Source organism: Drosophila simulans, chromosome X, assembly GCF_016746395.2.
Source record: "Drosophila simulans strain w501 chromosome X, Prin_Dsim_3.1, whole genome shotgun sequence".
Lineage (NCBI taxonomy): Eukaryota > Metazoa > Arthropoda > Insecta > Diptera > Drosophilidae > Drosophila > Drosophila simulans.
In genome coordinates this window covers 2,378,775-2,392,266 of record NC_052525.2, presented here as the reverse complement: position 1 = coordinate 2,392,266, position 13,492 = coordinate 2,378,775, and the positions used below count along the sequence as shown (strand labels likewise).

Here is a 13,492-nt window from a genome sequence, read left to right as displayed (position 1 = left end):
TTATGCAGACCAAAATACGTTACACATTCGAAAAACGTTTCTTTTCAAAGTTATTTTATTTTTGTTTCGTCTAGCTGGCCTTTCAGCTCACGCCACTCGTAGTTCCGAACTCGAATTGTTTGGAGAGCACTTGAAAGCCAGTGAATCGCCTGAAAAGCCGAAAATATCGAAAAATATCTAAAATACGGGGCATAAAAAACTGCTCGAAATGAAAGTGAAAAAAGCGCATTGGGCCATGTTCGCGATCACGGTGGGCATTATAATTGGCTGCTTGATATGCATCGCGGTGTTCGCCGGCTTCCAGCACGAGGACGTCAAGTTCAAGACGATGCTGGTGAGCATTGTGATAGTGCTGCTCTTCCAGTTCCTCATCGGGGACCCCATCAAGTTCGTGATCCTGTCCATCGACCGGGCCCTGTGGCCACCGCGGATCTACATACCGCCACGCTGTGACAAGAATTTGAAGGAGGAGAAGGAGGAACGCAGGGACTTCCTCAAGCGGCGCCTGGTCAGCAAGCGCGCCAACCTGATGCTGACCTCGCGCTACAGGAACTATAAGCTCAACGAGCAGTACAAGATGATCGCCCACGATCTCTTCATCTACGGCCCGTACTTCCTCTGCCTGATGTGCCTGGTGCTGGTGACGAGGGACCAAACCCTCTACCACAACACGCGCATCATCACGGACCTCTTCATGTACAACCACACGGACTACACGGGCCTCCAGGAGGTGTACTTCCTCAACCAGCTCTTCGACTTCATCGAGTCCACCCTGGTGATCGCCTTCAACTCGAACGCCTCCGAGAGCGGCTCGCCCGGCTGGGCACACGCCGAGCAATCGGTGCTCCTGGGCGTGATGCGACTGCGCCAGCTGCGCGTGTCCAATCCGGAAGTCGGCCTCGGTCCACCGAAGTTCTCCGACACATACTACATGCCCGAATGGCAGCTGCCCTACCGCAAGCTCCACTACTCCGACAAGTACTGGCGCATCTACGAGCCCTGGTTACCCATCAAGATGAACTTCGAGTTCCTCGACGCCCTGCTCATGAACTTCGACCATGTGGGCTCGCTCAACAGCTACCCGGAGCTGGCGGGCTACGTCAGCCTGCTGGCCAGGAGCGCGGCTAACAGCATGAAGGTGGGCGAGCATACTTGCTAGTACAATCTCTTCATCTCGCACTTCCCCCAGGTGATAGACTACCTCTCGGAGAACCACTGGCTGACGCTGAACACGTCGGCGGTGTTCATCGACTTCACGATGTACAACGTGGACGTGAATCTGTTCAGCATCTGCACGCTGCGCGTGGAGAAGACGCCATTCGGCGGCATAGTGCCCGACGTGCAGGTGGAGAGCGCCAAGCTGCTGGAGAACGTCGACCAGATGCCATACACGGGGCTGCTGGCCCTGCTCATCTACGTGCTGGTCTTCATACAGTTCGCGCAGATGCTGGCGGTCAAGCTGTGGTACGAGCCGCATCTGCTGAAGAGCGTTTGGAACAAGCTGGACGTGTTCATCTTTATGGTCAACCTGCTGGTGATGGTGCTGGTGGTGCTGCGCGAGTCCCTGGTGGCCAGCATGATGAAGAAGGTGGAGGGCGCCAGCAAGGTGGAGTTCATCGACTTCCGGCGGCCGTCGCGCATGCACCAGTTGACCACGATCACGATCGGCTTTCTGATTTGCATAACCACGCTGCGCCTGTGGCGAGTGCTGCAGTTCGCCAGCGTCTTCAAGCTGTTCACCAGGACGCTCTACTTGGCCTGGTCTGCGGTGGCCAGCACCGCGATCGCCATCGTCATATTCCTCATCGGCTTCTGCTTCGCCGTGGTCACCATAAACGGCAACTACAGCAGCAACTTCAACAATCTGGTGAAGAGCATGGTGATGTGCATGTGCTTCTCCTTCGGCTTCAGTGCCCAGGTGAAGCCATCGGAGCTCTTCCACGGCGGCAAGTGGCTGGGCATTCTCTGCTACGGCGTCTTGGCCTTCGTCATCATCGTGCTGCTGATCAACGTCTTTGTGTCCCTGATCAACGACTACTTCACCGTGGCGAAGATGATCAGGGACTCGGAACGGGAGAATCGCATCACTTTCTTCGACTTTCTGCTCGTCGAGTTCTCGGGCGTCCTTGGGCGCTTCCGCAAGCTGCCCTGCTGGCGGAGGAACTACGTCCGCAACGGGCGTACGGTGGCGGAAAACGTGAGCCGGAAACTGGACTCCATGGACAGGCAGCGTTTGATGCGGCAGAGGCTGCGGCCCCATCGAGTGCGTAGACAAGAATCGGCCGAGGATGCCCTGCTGGAGTACAAGGATCGCGGCGAGAAGATGGTCAACGTGCAGGATATTCTCAACACGCAGCTCACCCTGATCAGAATGTTCCTCTTCGACGAAGATGTTGAGTTGCCGCAGGAGCAGCGGCAGCAGCCCGATTGGGGGCCAGACGCATCGCCGCCGAAGGACAAGAGCCAGGAAGAGGCTGAAGCCTAAAGATGCATGTGCTCCTTGCCAAATCTCAAGAGAAACTGTTTAATTCACGTTCGTTTACAAGTTCATTAGATTCGACTTCCTTTGTTGGTAAAATTTCATGTACAAATGGAATGCTTTCTTGTTTAGCTAATTGACTTGCATGGCTCAATGGGTTGCAGTTCCCAACTGGGCATAGGTAACAACGAATGAGCAACTGCATCGAAAATGCACAGCTCAGCAATCTACAAGGCAATCTCTAACTGGGGCAATAATACCTATACTGTGATACACTTTTGTCCACCACTTAAGTAAGAACTAGTTGAAGCTTGAGCTCTGTGGGCTAATCCGCCGGAATACTTCAGCTGGCTGTGGGCTGTGGGCTGTGGGCTGTCGCTGTGTTCACTAACTTAGTCCTAAATCTATTTAGTCTTTGGCTCAAGCGTCGCACGGGCGGTGGTCTAGCCTTCGGTGGTAAATGGTGGTCCCTCCTTCGTTCCATCTCATCTCGTTTCAACTCCACCCTTTCACTTTTCAATGGTCCGCGGTGGTCTTCTTTGTGGGGGGACGCTTACGCAGCGCATCGGGCGATTCGCGCTTGCCACCGCGGGATTTCTTGACCAGCACCAAGTCGTCGGCATCGACGTCGCTCAGCGTGTCACCGCCCACGTCCGCAATGTCGGACTTATCGCTGTAGGCAACCAGGTCGTCGTCGTCGTCGCGCAGGCTGCTCGCCTTGGAGAGCATTACGTCGGGTTCGAGCGACTTCGTGAGCCGGGCGTACTTGATTTGCACGCTGTGCAGCCACTTGGCGTCGGACCAGTGGTACCAGCTGAGCAGAAAGACGACCAGTATAAAGAACAGATTGGTGCTAATGGCTGGAAAGGAAAAAAATAGGATTAGCGGCGGTTCCCTGGCGGCTGGCATGGGGATGCATATGCGCCAACATACCCACTATGGCCGACAGGACGGGCCAGTTGAACATGATGTACCGCAGCCCGGTAAAATCGGCGACTATGTGCAGGGTGACCGTGTAGAACTGGATCTTCTGCGACTGTATCTCCACGTAGACGTCCGTTATGGGATGCTGTCGCTCCTCCAGGTAGCGCGAGAATATCTCCACTGGCACCTGCTGGAACTCCTCCTTCCAGCCGAGCACGTAGAGCGGACTCAGGGCCCACGTGGAGATCATGCGTATCAGCGGCGACCGATAGCGCATCATGGCCGACCGACAGGAGTGGCCCCTCAGCATCGAGTCGTAGTCCCTCATCTCGGCGCACACCATGAACATGCCCAGCTCGAGATTCTGCGGCGACTCCGGCATGTCGATGTTCACGATCACCTTGTAGGCCTGGCCAACCATCAGGAGCTGCTGCTTCTTCGTCAGCGAGACGTGCGCGTGCGGAAATGTGCAGGGCGTGCTGGTCTCCAGGCAGGTTCTGCGGGATTCAACGACATTGTTTCATTGGGTACTAAGTCTAGAATCAAACGACTTGACAATTGCCGAGATAACACAGGTACTAACTAGCTTGCAATAGCCAATCGCAGTGACTGATAAGCAGATTAGGTCTGTATTTATGGACAAATGGCCTCCATTTAGATACATGTACATAGCTCAGGAAGAAACCTGTAGCCACTTCGACTTCCTTCACATTCGGAGCTACTCACTTGAACTGCATGTGGACGGGGCGAGTGTGCGATATGGCCGGCATGTAGACGTAGTAGAAGGCGGCGTACATGAAGACCGCCAGCCAGATGATGAGCACCACGGCGAAGGCGATGAGGCCCAGCCGGAGGACCAGCTCCCGCACCGTGCCCACCTTCTCGTCCGCCTTGCTGCGCACGCGATCATAGACGTTCCAGCCCACATTCACGGCCGGCCGGATGAGGAAGCGCCGGCCCAGACCCAGAGGATCCAGGGCGAAGACGATTAAGCGCAGCAGGATGTTCATGGCGGCAGTGGAGCACTAGCTGCAACTGGAACAGCAATTAGCCAAGCCAGGTATTTTGTATTCTGCTGCTATCAGCGCCGATCCGCGATTGCTTATCGTTTCCCGATCCCCAGTGCCCAATTTCCAGTTTCCAGTTTCCAATTCACGATAGTGGCCACCGCGTCGAAGTCCTCTCTCTCTCACTGGGATTTGCATGGGCACTATCGACTGCTGATTCACATATGGCGCAACGGCTGTGATCCATCTATCCGCGATCCCAGACGTTGTACCGGCGGCTCAAAGGTCAGTGCCGAAACGATTTTGTTTCCAATTTTATGGCTTCGGAGTGATAATGATAGTGATTACACTGGACAACACGACGTATGATTGGCCGGCAAAGTTTATTATCCCAAGGCACTAAATTCATTGATTTGAGTACAGAAGACAGATTGCTTATGTTTCAAAAAACTTGTCCAACTTGTTGCTCAGTTTTGCTGCACAGTGTAGTGGCTCCCCATTCCAAACAGCTGTGCGCCGCTATCGTTTATCGATAACACGACCGATACGAATCCATCCGATTGCGTCCATTGTTTGTACACTTTACTTTTCGTGCAATATTACTACGCTGCTAAAAGGAGATTAGATGAATAAAGAGTGATTATCAAGCGAATTGCAACTGCCACTGTCAATGCTAATTGGGTAAACAAGCTAAACGGGTGACTGAAGCGGATGCAAAGTGAAATCAGTGGCATAGCGAGTGGTTGAAGTTCAAGATACGGATACAGATAAACGGCGAGGATGAGCAACTACCGATATCAGGGTGCTGGGCTCGGGGGCGGCGGCTTGGCCGGGGGGCGTGGCTACAGCGGCATCGAGGTGCACGAGGTGATGCATCCGCACCACTTCACCTACGTGAGCCAGTGCGTCAAGTACATGATCTTCCTGCTGAACTTCGTGTTCTGGCTCTTTGGCGGCCTGCTCCTGGGCATTGGCGCCTACGCGTTCAAGGACAAGTGGGAGGAGGCGAACGGATCGGTGCGGCTGGAGAACTTCTACGACGTGTTCCTCAACATCTCGCTGGTGATGATCCTGGCCGGCATGGTCATCTTTCTGGTCAGCTTCTCCGGCTGCCTGGGCGCACTGCGCGAGAACACCTTCCTGCTGAAGTTCTACTCCATGTGCCTGCTGCTCTTCTTCCTGCTGGAGATGGCCATCGGTGAGTCACGCCACCTGGTGCCCACCTGGTTTTGTGTTGCGCTGCCGTAATGTCACCAACTTTCTCTACCTCCCCCTCTGTCTGCGCCCACAGCCATCGTCTGCTTCGTGTGCCCGCAGTATATGCACACCTTTCTGGAGAAGCAGTTCACGCACAAGATCATCCACTCGTACCGCGACGATCCCGACCTGCAGAACTTCATTGACTTTGCTCAGCAGGAGTTCAAGTGCTGTGGCCTCAGTAATTCGGGCTACCAGGACTGGAGTGAGTTGATGCGGAAACATTGGTTAAATTATTATCAGAAAATCGCATAAAACTTGAGTTGAAACGCAGATGAATTGCCATTAATAGCAATTCATTAATTTTTGCAGGCAAAAACGAGTACTTCAACTGCAGCTCGCCGTCGGTGGAGAAGTGCGGAGTGCCCTACAGTTGCTGCATCAATGCCACCGACATATCCTCCGGCCTGGTGAACATCATGTGCGGCTACGGCGTCCAAAACGCTCCCGTTCCGGAGGCCAGGAAACTGATCTGGACCAGCGGCTGCATAGAGATCGTCCGAGATTGGGCCGAGCACAATCTGTACGTGATTGCCGGCAATGCTCTGGGCATAGCGCTCATCCAGCTGCTGGTCATCTACTTGGCCAAGACGCTGGAGGGCCAAATCGAGCTGCAGAAGTCGCGATGGCTGGCGTGAGATCCGGGACAGCCCGAGTTCTACGGGCCCTACAACCGCACCTGAACTACATACTCTCGGAATCAGTACCCTCTTTTGTGCACCACTCACGTGCGGTAATGAGAAGTCGGAGATCATAATGGAAGAAAAGCCCAGTAGTAAGCGAATACTATAAATATGTGTGCATAAGCTCGAATAGTTAAACGATAGTCTTAGTCTTAAGTGAGACCTATATTTCTCCCTATTCATTGACTAAGAGACCCGCCAGACTTACCGATGAATTTTCCACGGTGCAATATTATTTTTGAATATTTTTTCCTATTTTCCTTGCATCTTTTGTGCAAGGTGTGTGCATTTTCAATTCCATATTACTCATTCCCCAACTTTTGTTGCAATCGACTGCCTGGCTGTATATACTCGTACATGAAGTTGTAGACACATCTCAAACCACTTAATTATTGTAATCTCAAGCCGACCAAACAACGCCATATGTACATTATATTTAGTTAGTGACTTACTTGCTGAAATTCGATGCATTTATTTATATGTAACTTGGAAAAAGCAACCACAATGCGCACAAATCTTGAATATCTATTTATCCAGAACTATTTCTGGGTTTATTATTAATCTAGAGCCCTAATATTGTAGATGTATGATAATAAAACACAAAGTAAATCCAAGAAAACGAATTTATTTAAAGTAAATGGTGAAATTTGAAATCACGCGGTCTTGATGGTATTTTAAATACCTTTTGGTATATTTGGGTCGGAAGTTGAAAAATCAGCAGATCACCAGCGTAGTAAAATCAAAAGTTTAATACGTTCTTTCCTAACTATATGATTTATTTTGCAATTTAAAGTAAAAACAGCCAGTTTTTAATTTAAATTTTTAAACAAATACCAAAAGTATCGAAATTTCGAATGGTATATTCAAAAAAGAGCAAATTGGTATTAGCGGTATATTTTTTGGACACACGGCATGTTTTTGTGACCGCGGCAGGGTAACACTCTTTTGTTGCTGATTAAAAATCCGCTTAACTCGTGGCGAAATTTGCATTTACGATTTCGCATACAAATCGCGTTGAAAAACAGAGTGAGTGCACCCCAAGCAAGCGCCCAGTGAAGCCCCACTCACTGCGCCCCCAATCTCTTTCAGATGCCGGGCGTTGAAACGATCAAATCCTCCTGGGCCGACGAGGTGGAGCTCGACTATGGTGGACTCCCTCCGACGACGGAGACCGTGGAGAACGGGCAGAAGTACGTGACGGAGTACAAGTACAACAAGGACGACAAGAAGACGAAGGTGGTGCGCACGTACAAGATCTCCAAGCAGGTGGTGCCCAAGACGGTGGCCAAGCGGCGGACCTGGACGAAGTTCGGCGAGTCGAAGAACGACAAGCCCGGCCCCAACTCGCAGACGACCATGGTGTCCGAGGAGATCTTCATGCAGTTCCTCAACTCCAAGGAGGACGAGAAGGCCAACGACCCGCTGCTGGACCCCACCAAGAACATTGCCAAGTGCCGCATCTGCAACGGCGAGCATTGGTCGGTCAACTGCCCGTACAAGGGCACGGCGATGGACACGAATATGATGGAGAAGAAGGCCTCGGCAGCCGCCGCGGCCGCCGTCGATGCGCCCAAGTCCGGCAAGTATGTGCCGCCGTTCCTCAAGGACAGCCAAAAGGGCGCGCTGGGAATGCGCGGACGCGACGACACGGCCGCCATCAGGATATCCAATCTGTCGGAGTCGATGACCGAGGCGGATCTCGAGGAGCTGGTGAAGAAGATTGGGCCGCAGAGCAAGATGTATCTCGCCCGCGACAAGAACACCGGACTCTGCAAGGGATTCGCCTACGTGCACTTCAAGCAGCGCAAGGATGCGGCCGCCGCCATCGAGATCCTCAACGGACACGGCTACGACCACTTGATCCTCAGCGTCGAATGGTCCAAGCCCCAGAACAATTAGTTAGTCCCGTTCCCACTACCCGCGTTTACTGCTCATAGGAGTCCGTTCGAGTCGATCACACAATTTGTCCCGATGCTATGCTAAGTTTGCTACAAATAAATCTTAAAACAGCCCCCACGGGCACCGAAAACCAGATGACTTGCTCTGTGAGGTTACAATTGTATCTGGAATCGTATCTTTTCCATATTTGATATAAATTTACTTGCTCTTCTTTAGTTTTGCGAACCAACACATACAAATGCATTTGCTCTATATAGCTGTCTCCCTCGTTTTAAAGGACGCAAGGCCTCCAAATCGTAGACACTGGGAACAACACATACAAGAAATATATTTTATTGGTTACTTAACAAACTTAAATATGATTTGTTAAGTGTATTTCTTAAAGATATGCAGTTACCTACATTTCCCACTGCGTTAACCATACGCGGTGCCCACTGTAGAAAGCATGATTCCAGTCGATCTGGCAACGCCATCGTGTGCATGCGAATAAACACCATGGTGTTGTTGTTTTTGTGTTTGCCAGCGATTTGCGTAAATTGTGTTTGTTTTTGTGGCCAAAAATAGAAATCAGATGCCGCAAAATATTCAAAAAGCATTCGAAACAATATTTTTGATCTTCAGGTGTGCGCTCATTTTCAGTCGTCAGTGAGACGGGCCCCCAGGCGAAAGTCTTTGTTGTTGCTCCGTTCGGACGAAATGGCCACCCCCGCCGTTGGTTCATCCAGATCCGCATCCGCATGCTCATCCAAATCCAAGAACGGAAAGAATCCGGCGCCGCAAATAAAAAGGGGGCAGCGGATCCTCACGGAGAAACCCTTCGCCTTCGTCTTGAAGTCGCAATACCGCCTGGAGCGGTGCGATAACTGCCTGGAGGCGTAAGTTTCGCCATATGGCTGCCTTTGTGGGCTCTCTAATTTCGGTTCGTCGTTGCAGGACCAAGGTGCTCAAGTGCTCCAACTGCAGGTATGTGTCCTACTGCCATCGCTCCTGCCAGATGCAAGCCTGGGCCCAGCACAAGCACGAGTGTCCTTTCCTCAAGAAGGTGCATCCCAGAGTTGTGCCCGATGCTGCCCGAATGCTCTGCCGACTGATCCTGCGCCTGGAGCACGGCGGAGACCTGATCCGCGGCTATTACACCGAGCACGGCTCCCGCAAGTTCCGCGATCTCATGTCCCGTGAGTAAGCCAAAGGGCGAATCCCTTTGCATGCTCATTCCTTGCTAATACCCGTTGACGTGCGCAGACTACGCCGAAATCAAGAACGACCCCATGCGACTGGAGCACTTGGACTCGCTGCACGCAGTCCTCAGCGATATGATGGCCGAGAGTCCCAGCACGGTGCCAAACAAGACGGAACTGATGAGCATCTACGGTCGCGTAAGTGTGCAGGCACCTGTGCGAGCGAGCAGGAGCGGATTGGGCGATTCGTCGCGCTGGTACTGAATCGAGAAACCACGACGCTGGCGTATGCAGCCGCTCCTGGTCGCCCAAATTAGATAGCAATCAATGCTGTGTGCCTGGCGCTCTGCCAGTCAATTGATTATCTAGGAAGGGCTTCGGTTCACATTCCCCGGCGCACAGATACGCGGGAGCTCATGCTCTTTCTTCTCCGCTCTTTGCAGCTAATCACCAACGGCTTCAATATCTTGGACGCCGAGATGAACTCAATTGCCACGGCCATATATCTGGGCGTCTCGATTACGGACCACAGTTGCCAGCCGAATGCGGTCGCCACCTTCGAGGGCAACGAGCTGCACGTGCACGCGATCGAGGACATGGAGTGCCTGGACTGGTCGAAAATCTTCATCAGCTACATTGACCTGCTCAACACGCCGGAGCAGAGGCGTCTGGATCTCAAGGAGCACTACTACTTCCTCTGCGTGTGCAGCAAGTGCACGGATGCCAAGGAGTCGAAGGAGATGCTGGCTGCCCTGTGTCCCAATCGCAACTGCGGCGTGGGAATCAGTGTGGACCGCACCAACTGCCCGCGCTGCGACGCGGGTATCAGTCCTAAGCTAAGAAATGCCTTCAACGAGGCGATGACTCTTACCCGGCACAACCTGGAGAACATGAAGGACGTGGCCTGTGAGTAGCTGCGCCAAGTTGGCATAAGCTCCATACTATAGCACCTTTTCACTCCCTCGATCACAGATCTCGACGTGTGCAAGGTGTGTCTGGACAAGCAGACTGGCGTGTTCCATCCCCTGAACGTGTGGTACGTCAAGACGCTCGATGCGGCCTTCGAAGCAGCCATCGAAGTGGGCAAGTGGAGCGACGCCCTGGATTACGGGCAACGTTTGCTGCCAGGCTTTCGGAAATACCATGGTCCCTGGAATCCACTTTTGGGCCTGCTTCACATGAAGCTGGGCAAAATCCAACTCTACGAGGGCCATGCCAAGGAGGCACTGCACCATCTGGAGGAGGCCCAACGCATCCTAACCGTCACCCACGGCCGAGATCACAGACTGCTAACTGAGCAGCTGTACCTGCTCGTTCTCCAAGCGCGACAAGAGGCGCACTAATGGGATTCAGTTGTTTTTATTCATTTAAATAAGTCTTATGTTAAAAATTGTGTTGCGTTGCGGGAAGAATGGAACGACTTTTGTGGATTGTAACTTCTCTATGTACAAGTGAAACCATTCGGAGAATTAAAGATTTACAAATTATATTACTTTTGGCATTTGTGGTAAACAGTTGAAGGAATTTCAGTAAGGACACATGATGGTGATCGTCAAATTTAGACTCCGTTTACCACCTCAAATGTGATGTGTATCCCGCCGTTCATCCACCCTCGCTCGCAAAAACGCATGGAGCACGTCCTAGACAATCTGCGTAATGGCCTTGGCCCGCCAATCCGTATCCTGGAACAACGCCCTGATGAGGTGCTTTATCTCGTCCGACTTGTAGCTGGCGGTCAGCGGGCCGACGCCGTCGCCCCACAGCTCTGTGATCTCCATGAGCGACGCGTTCAGCATGGCCTTCAGTTGCTGCAGCTTCAGCCAAGAGAGGACCTGGACCACCTCGTTTGGCTCGCGGAAGAGCGAGGGCGCCCGCTGGAGCACCACGTCAATGAGATCGCTCAGCTCACAGGCCATCTGTGCGGAAATGTCGCGCAGCGTGAACACTCGACGGATTAGCTCGGCGACAAATGTGTTGATCAGCTCGCAGAAGGTTGCATTGTACACGGTCTCAGGGAGCACATTGGCCCACACGTTCTTCAGCAGCTCCAGCTGGCGCAGGCACTGGCGCACCAGCTTCAGCGGACCAGAGCCCAGCGTGTGCGTGCTCTCGAACTCGAACTCCTGCATGATGCCCATCAGGATGGAGGACTGGTAGTCGACCTGCACGCGGAAATGCTGCTGACCGGTGGCCTGCAGTGTCTTGGCCAGCGCCGCCAAGCTTTCGATGCCCTTGTTGGCATGCTGCGCCACCCAGTGGGTGAAGAACATGCAATTGTTGTGGAACAGCACGGCCTGCTGTGGAATGCTTTCGAGGAGCTTGCGGTGCACCTTGGGCACCTCATCGATGTAGGTGTGCAGCATGACGGAAATGACGCCGGCTATGGGATCGGCCTCTTGGTCGCCCAGCTTGTCCGTGGGCTGGCGAAGAATGCGGTCCATCAGTTTGACAAAGTCCTGCCGGCGACAGTGAATCCTTTAGTGAAATCAATCGTTTCGTTTAGCGAGCGACTTACCTGAGCACTTTTCGAGATCATGCAGCGTGGGAAGAGGAAGGGATCGTTTGCCACTTCGGCTGAGTGGTTGTTGGGCGCCACCAGCACCATGTCCTGCAGATCGCGCTGGATGATCTCGCGCGCCGTTTCCAGCACCCGACGAAACATCCGATTGCGGTAGTAGGTCTCGTACTTCTCCACAAACTGCCCTAGGGCTCGGTCGTGCTCGGGATTGATGATGAATGAGTCTACCAGCAGCTGCTCCAGCTGGGCGACATCCTCACACAGTGTGGAAGCCTGATACTCCTCCGTGCTTTCGGGCACAGCTGGTATCAGGCACTCGTCCACCAGTAATTTCAGCATTTTATCCTTCACATGATCGCCAATAATGCCAAAGACATGTTGGTCACTGGACACACTGCAGTTGATCCCGGCCAGCGTCTGCAGCAGCAGCCTGAGGTTCTCCAAGACCTGCTTGTAGTTCGGACGCAGCTGCGCTGAGCTGGGCTCCTTGGTGGCGTAGGAAAGCGACAATCGGACGAAGGAGCCACCGTCGACTTCTTCGCTGTAATCGGCCATCACTGGGCGCATGATCACCGGTTCGATGCAATTGTCCAGCAGGAATTCGCAGAGGCGCGCAGGATTGTAGGGCTCCTGGAAGAGAGCCTGCACAATATCCTGCAGCTGCGTTTGATCCCGGCTCACCTGCAAGGTGACGCACCGCGATGTGGGAAAGGATTTGCACTGCAGCTGCACCAGGCGATCGAAGCGCTCCTGGAGGCTCTGCTGCAGCATATATGCCTGCACATGGTACTTCACCTTGATGGTCTCGTAGCACTCGAGAGCCTTAAAGATGCGTCGAACCTCTGGCGTGGCCACCTGCGCGTCCCCGTCAACGGAGTCATCGCCATAGATGAAAGCCCTCAAACGACCCACAAGGTCCAGTAACACCAAGTAATCCTTGGTGGCCTTGGCCTCCTCCACGCACTGGAACAGCTCGTCGATCCTTAGCACATGCTCGCTGACGCCCAGGCCCAAAAGGATCTCTCGCAGCTGCCTGCCGTTACCCGCCATCTTGATCTTCGCCTCGTCCAAGGCGTCCAGTCCATCGGAGCCCAAGTTCTCGAGCATGTCGTGAATCTCGCGATTCAAGGACCCCGACTCCTCCAGAAATATGTCCGGCGACGTGTTGTTGGGCATAAACTCCGTGTAGTTGTCTTCGATGTGCTTGCGGACGCGCAGCTGGAAGCGATTTACGCGCGTCAGCACTTTTAATATGGCCGATTGGGTGGCCTCCACGTTGGCGCACCCGTCCCCATTGCCGTTGAACGCCTCCTCCAGCACTTTGAACCGCGGCGCCTCTTCCTCCATGTCCTGCCGTTTGACCAGATCCTCCTTTTTCAATTCTTGCGAAACCCAAGACAACTGGTTTCTGCAATTCCCTGTTGCTGCCAACGATTGTTCAAAAAAGCGATAGATATGTGCGGCTGTCTGCTATCGGCTATCGGCGAATTGGCTAGTTGACAAGAATTGGCCTTTCATCACTATCACTGGCAGGGGTGAAAATAAAT

The 13,492-nt window shown here is 53.0% G+C and overlaps 6 protein-coding genes across 6 annotated transcripts; 4 read left to right on the top strand and 2 right to left on the bottom strand.

Moving 5' to 3' along the window:
- Nucleotides 1-57: 57 nt before the first annotated feature.
- Nucleotides 58-2,596, top strand: LOC27207455 (polycystic kidney disease 2-like 1 protein). The gene is made up of 2 exons (XM_016183140.3): nucleotides 58-1,138; nucleotides 1,190-2,596. Exons 1-2 carry the CDS (start codon nucleotides 209-211, stop codon nucleotides 2,483-2,485), a joined length of 2,226 nt encoding a protein of 741 aa, XP_016037889.1. The 5' UTR covers nucleotides 58-208; the 3' UTR covers nucleotides 2,486-2,596.
- LOC6739957 (seipin) lies at nucleotides 2,509-4,895 on the bottom strand. The gene is made up of 3 exons (XM_016181003.3): nucleotides 4,130-4,895; nucleotides 3,413-3,900; nucleotides 2,509-3,339 (listed from the first exon to the last, which is right to left on the bottom strand). The coding sequence occupies exons 1-3, from the start codon at nucleotides 4,411-4,413 to the stop codon at nucleotides 2,996-2,998; spliced, it is 1,116 nt and encodes a 371-aa protein (XP_016037888.1). The 5' UTR covers nucleotides 4,414-4,895; the 3' UTR covers nucleotides 2,509-2,995.
- Nucleotides 4,896-4,940: 45 nt separating this feature from the next.
- On the top strand, nucleotides 4,941-6,964 carry LOC6739958 (tetraspanin-33). The gene is made up of 3 exons (XM_002076807.4): nucleotides 4,941-5,608; nucleotides 5,702-5,872; nucleotides 5,980-6,964. Exons 1-3 carry the CDS (start codon nucleotides 5,191-5,193, stop codon nucleotides 6,303-6,305), a joined length of 915 nt encoding a protein of 304 aa, XP_002076843.1. The 5' UTR covers nucleotides 4,941-5,190; the 3' UTR covers nucleotides 6,306-6,964.
- Nucleotides 6,965-7,226: 262 nt separating this feature from the next.
- On the top strand, nucleotides 7,227-8,379 carry LOC6739959 (eukaryotic translation initiation factor 3 subunit G-1). Its single transcript, XM_016180883.2, has 2 exons — nucleotides 7,227-7,376; nucleotides 7,440-8,379. Exon 2 carries the CDS (start codon nucleotides 7,440-7,442, stop codon nucleotides 8,247-8,249), a length of 810 nt encoding a protein of 269 aa, XP_016037887.1. The 5' UTR covers nucleotides 7,227-7,376; the 3' UTR covers nucleotides 8,250-8,379.
- A 315-nt stretch (nucleotides 8,380-8,694) lies between these two features.
- Nucleotides 8,695-10,914, top strand: LOC27208906 (histone-lysine N-methyltransferase SMYD3). Its single transcript, XM_016184451.3, has 5 exons — nucleotides 8,695-9,124; nucleotides 9,183-9,424; nucleotides 9,492-9,625; nucleotides 9,871-10,333; nucleotides 10,400-10,914. The coding sequence occupies exons 1-5, from the start codon at nucleotides 8,946-8,948 to the stop codon at nucleotides 10,768-10,770; spliced, it is 1,389 nt and encodes a 462-aa protein (XP_016037886.1). The 5' UTR covers nucleotides 8,695-8,945; the 3' UTR covers nucleotides 10,771-10,914.
- LOC6739952 (centromere/kinetochore protein zw10) lies at nucleotides 10,771-13,430 on the bottom strand. Its single transcript, XM_002076805.3, has 2 exons — nucleotides 11,943-13,430; nucleotides 10,771-11,883 (listed from the first exon to the last, which is right to left on the bottom strand). The coding sequence occupies exons 1-2, from the start codon at nucleotides 13,290-13,292 to the stop codon at nucleotides 11,068-11,070; spliced, it is 2,166 nt and encodes a 721-aa protein (XP_002076841.1). The 5' UTR covers nucleotides 13,293-13,430; the 3' UTR covers nucleotides 10,771-11,067.
- Between the last annotated feature and the right edge of the window lie 62 nt (nucleotides 13,431-13,492).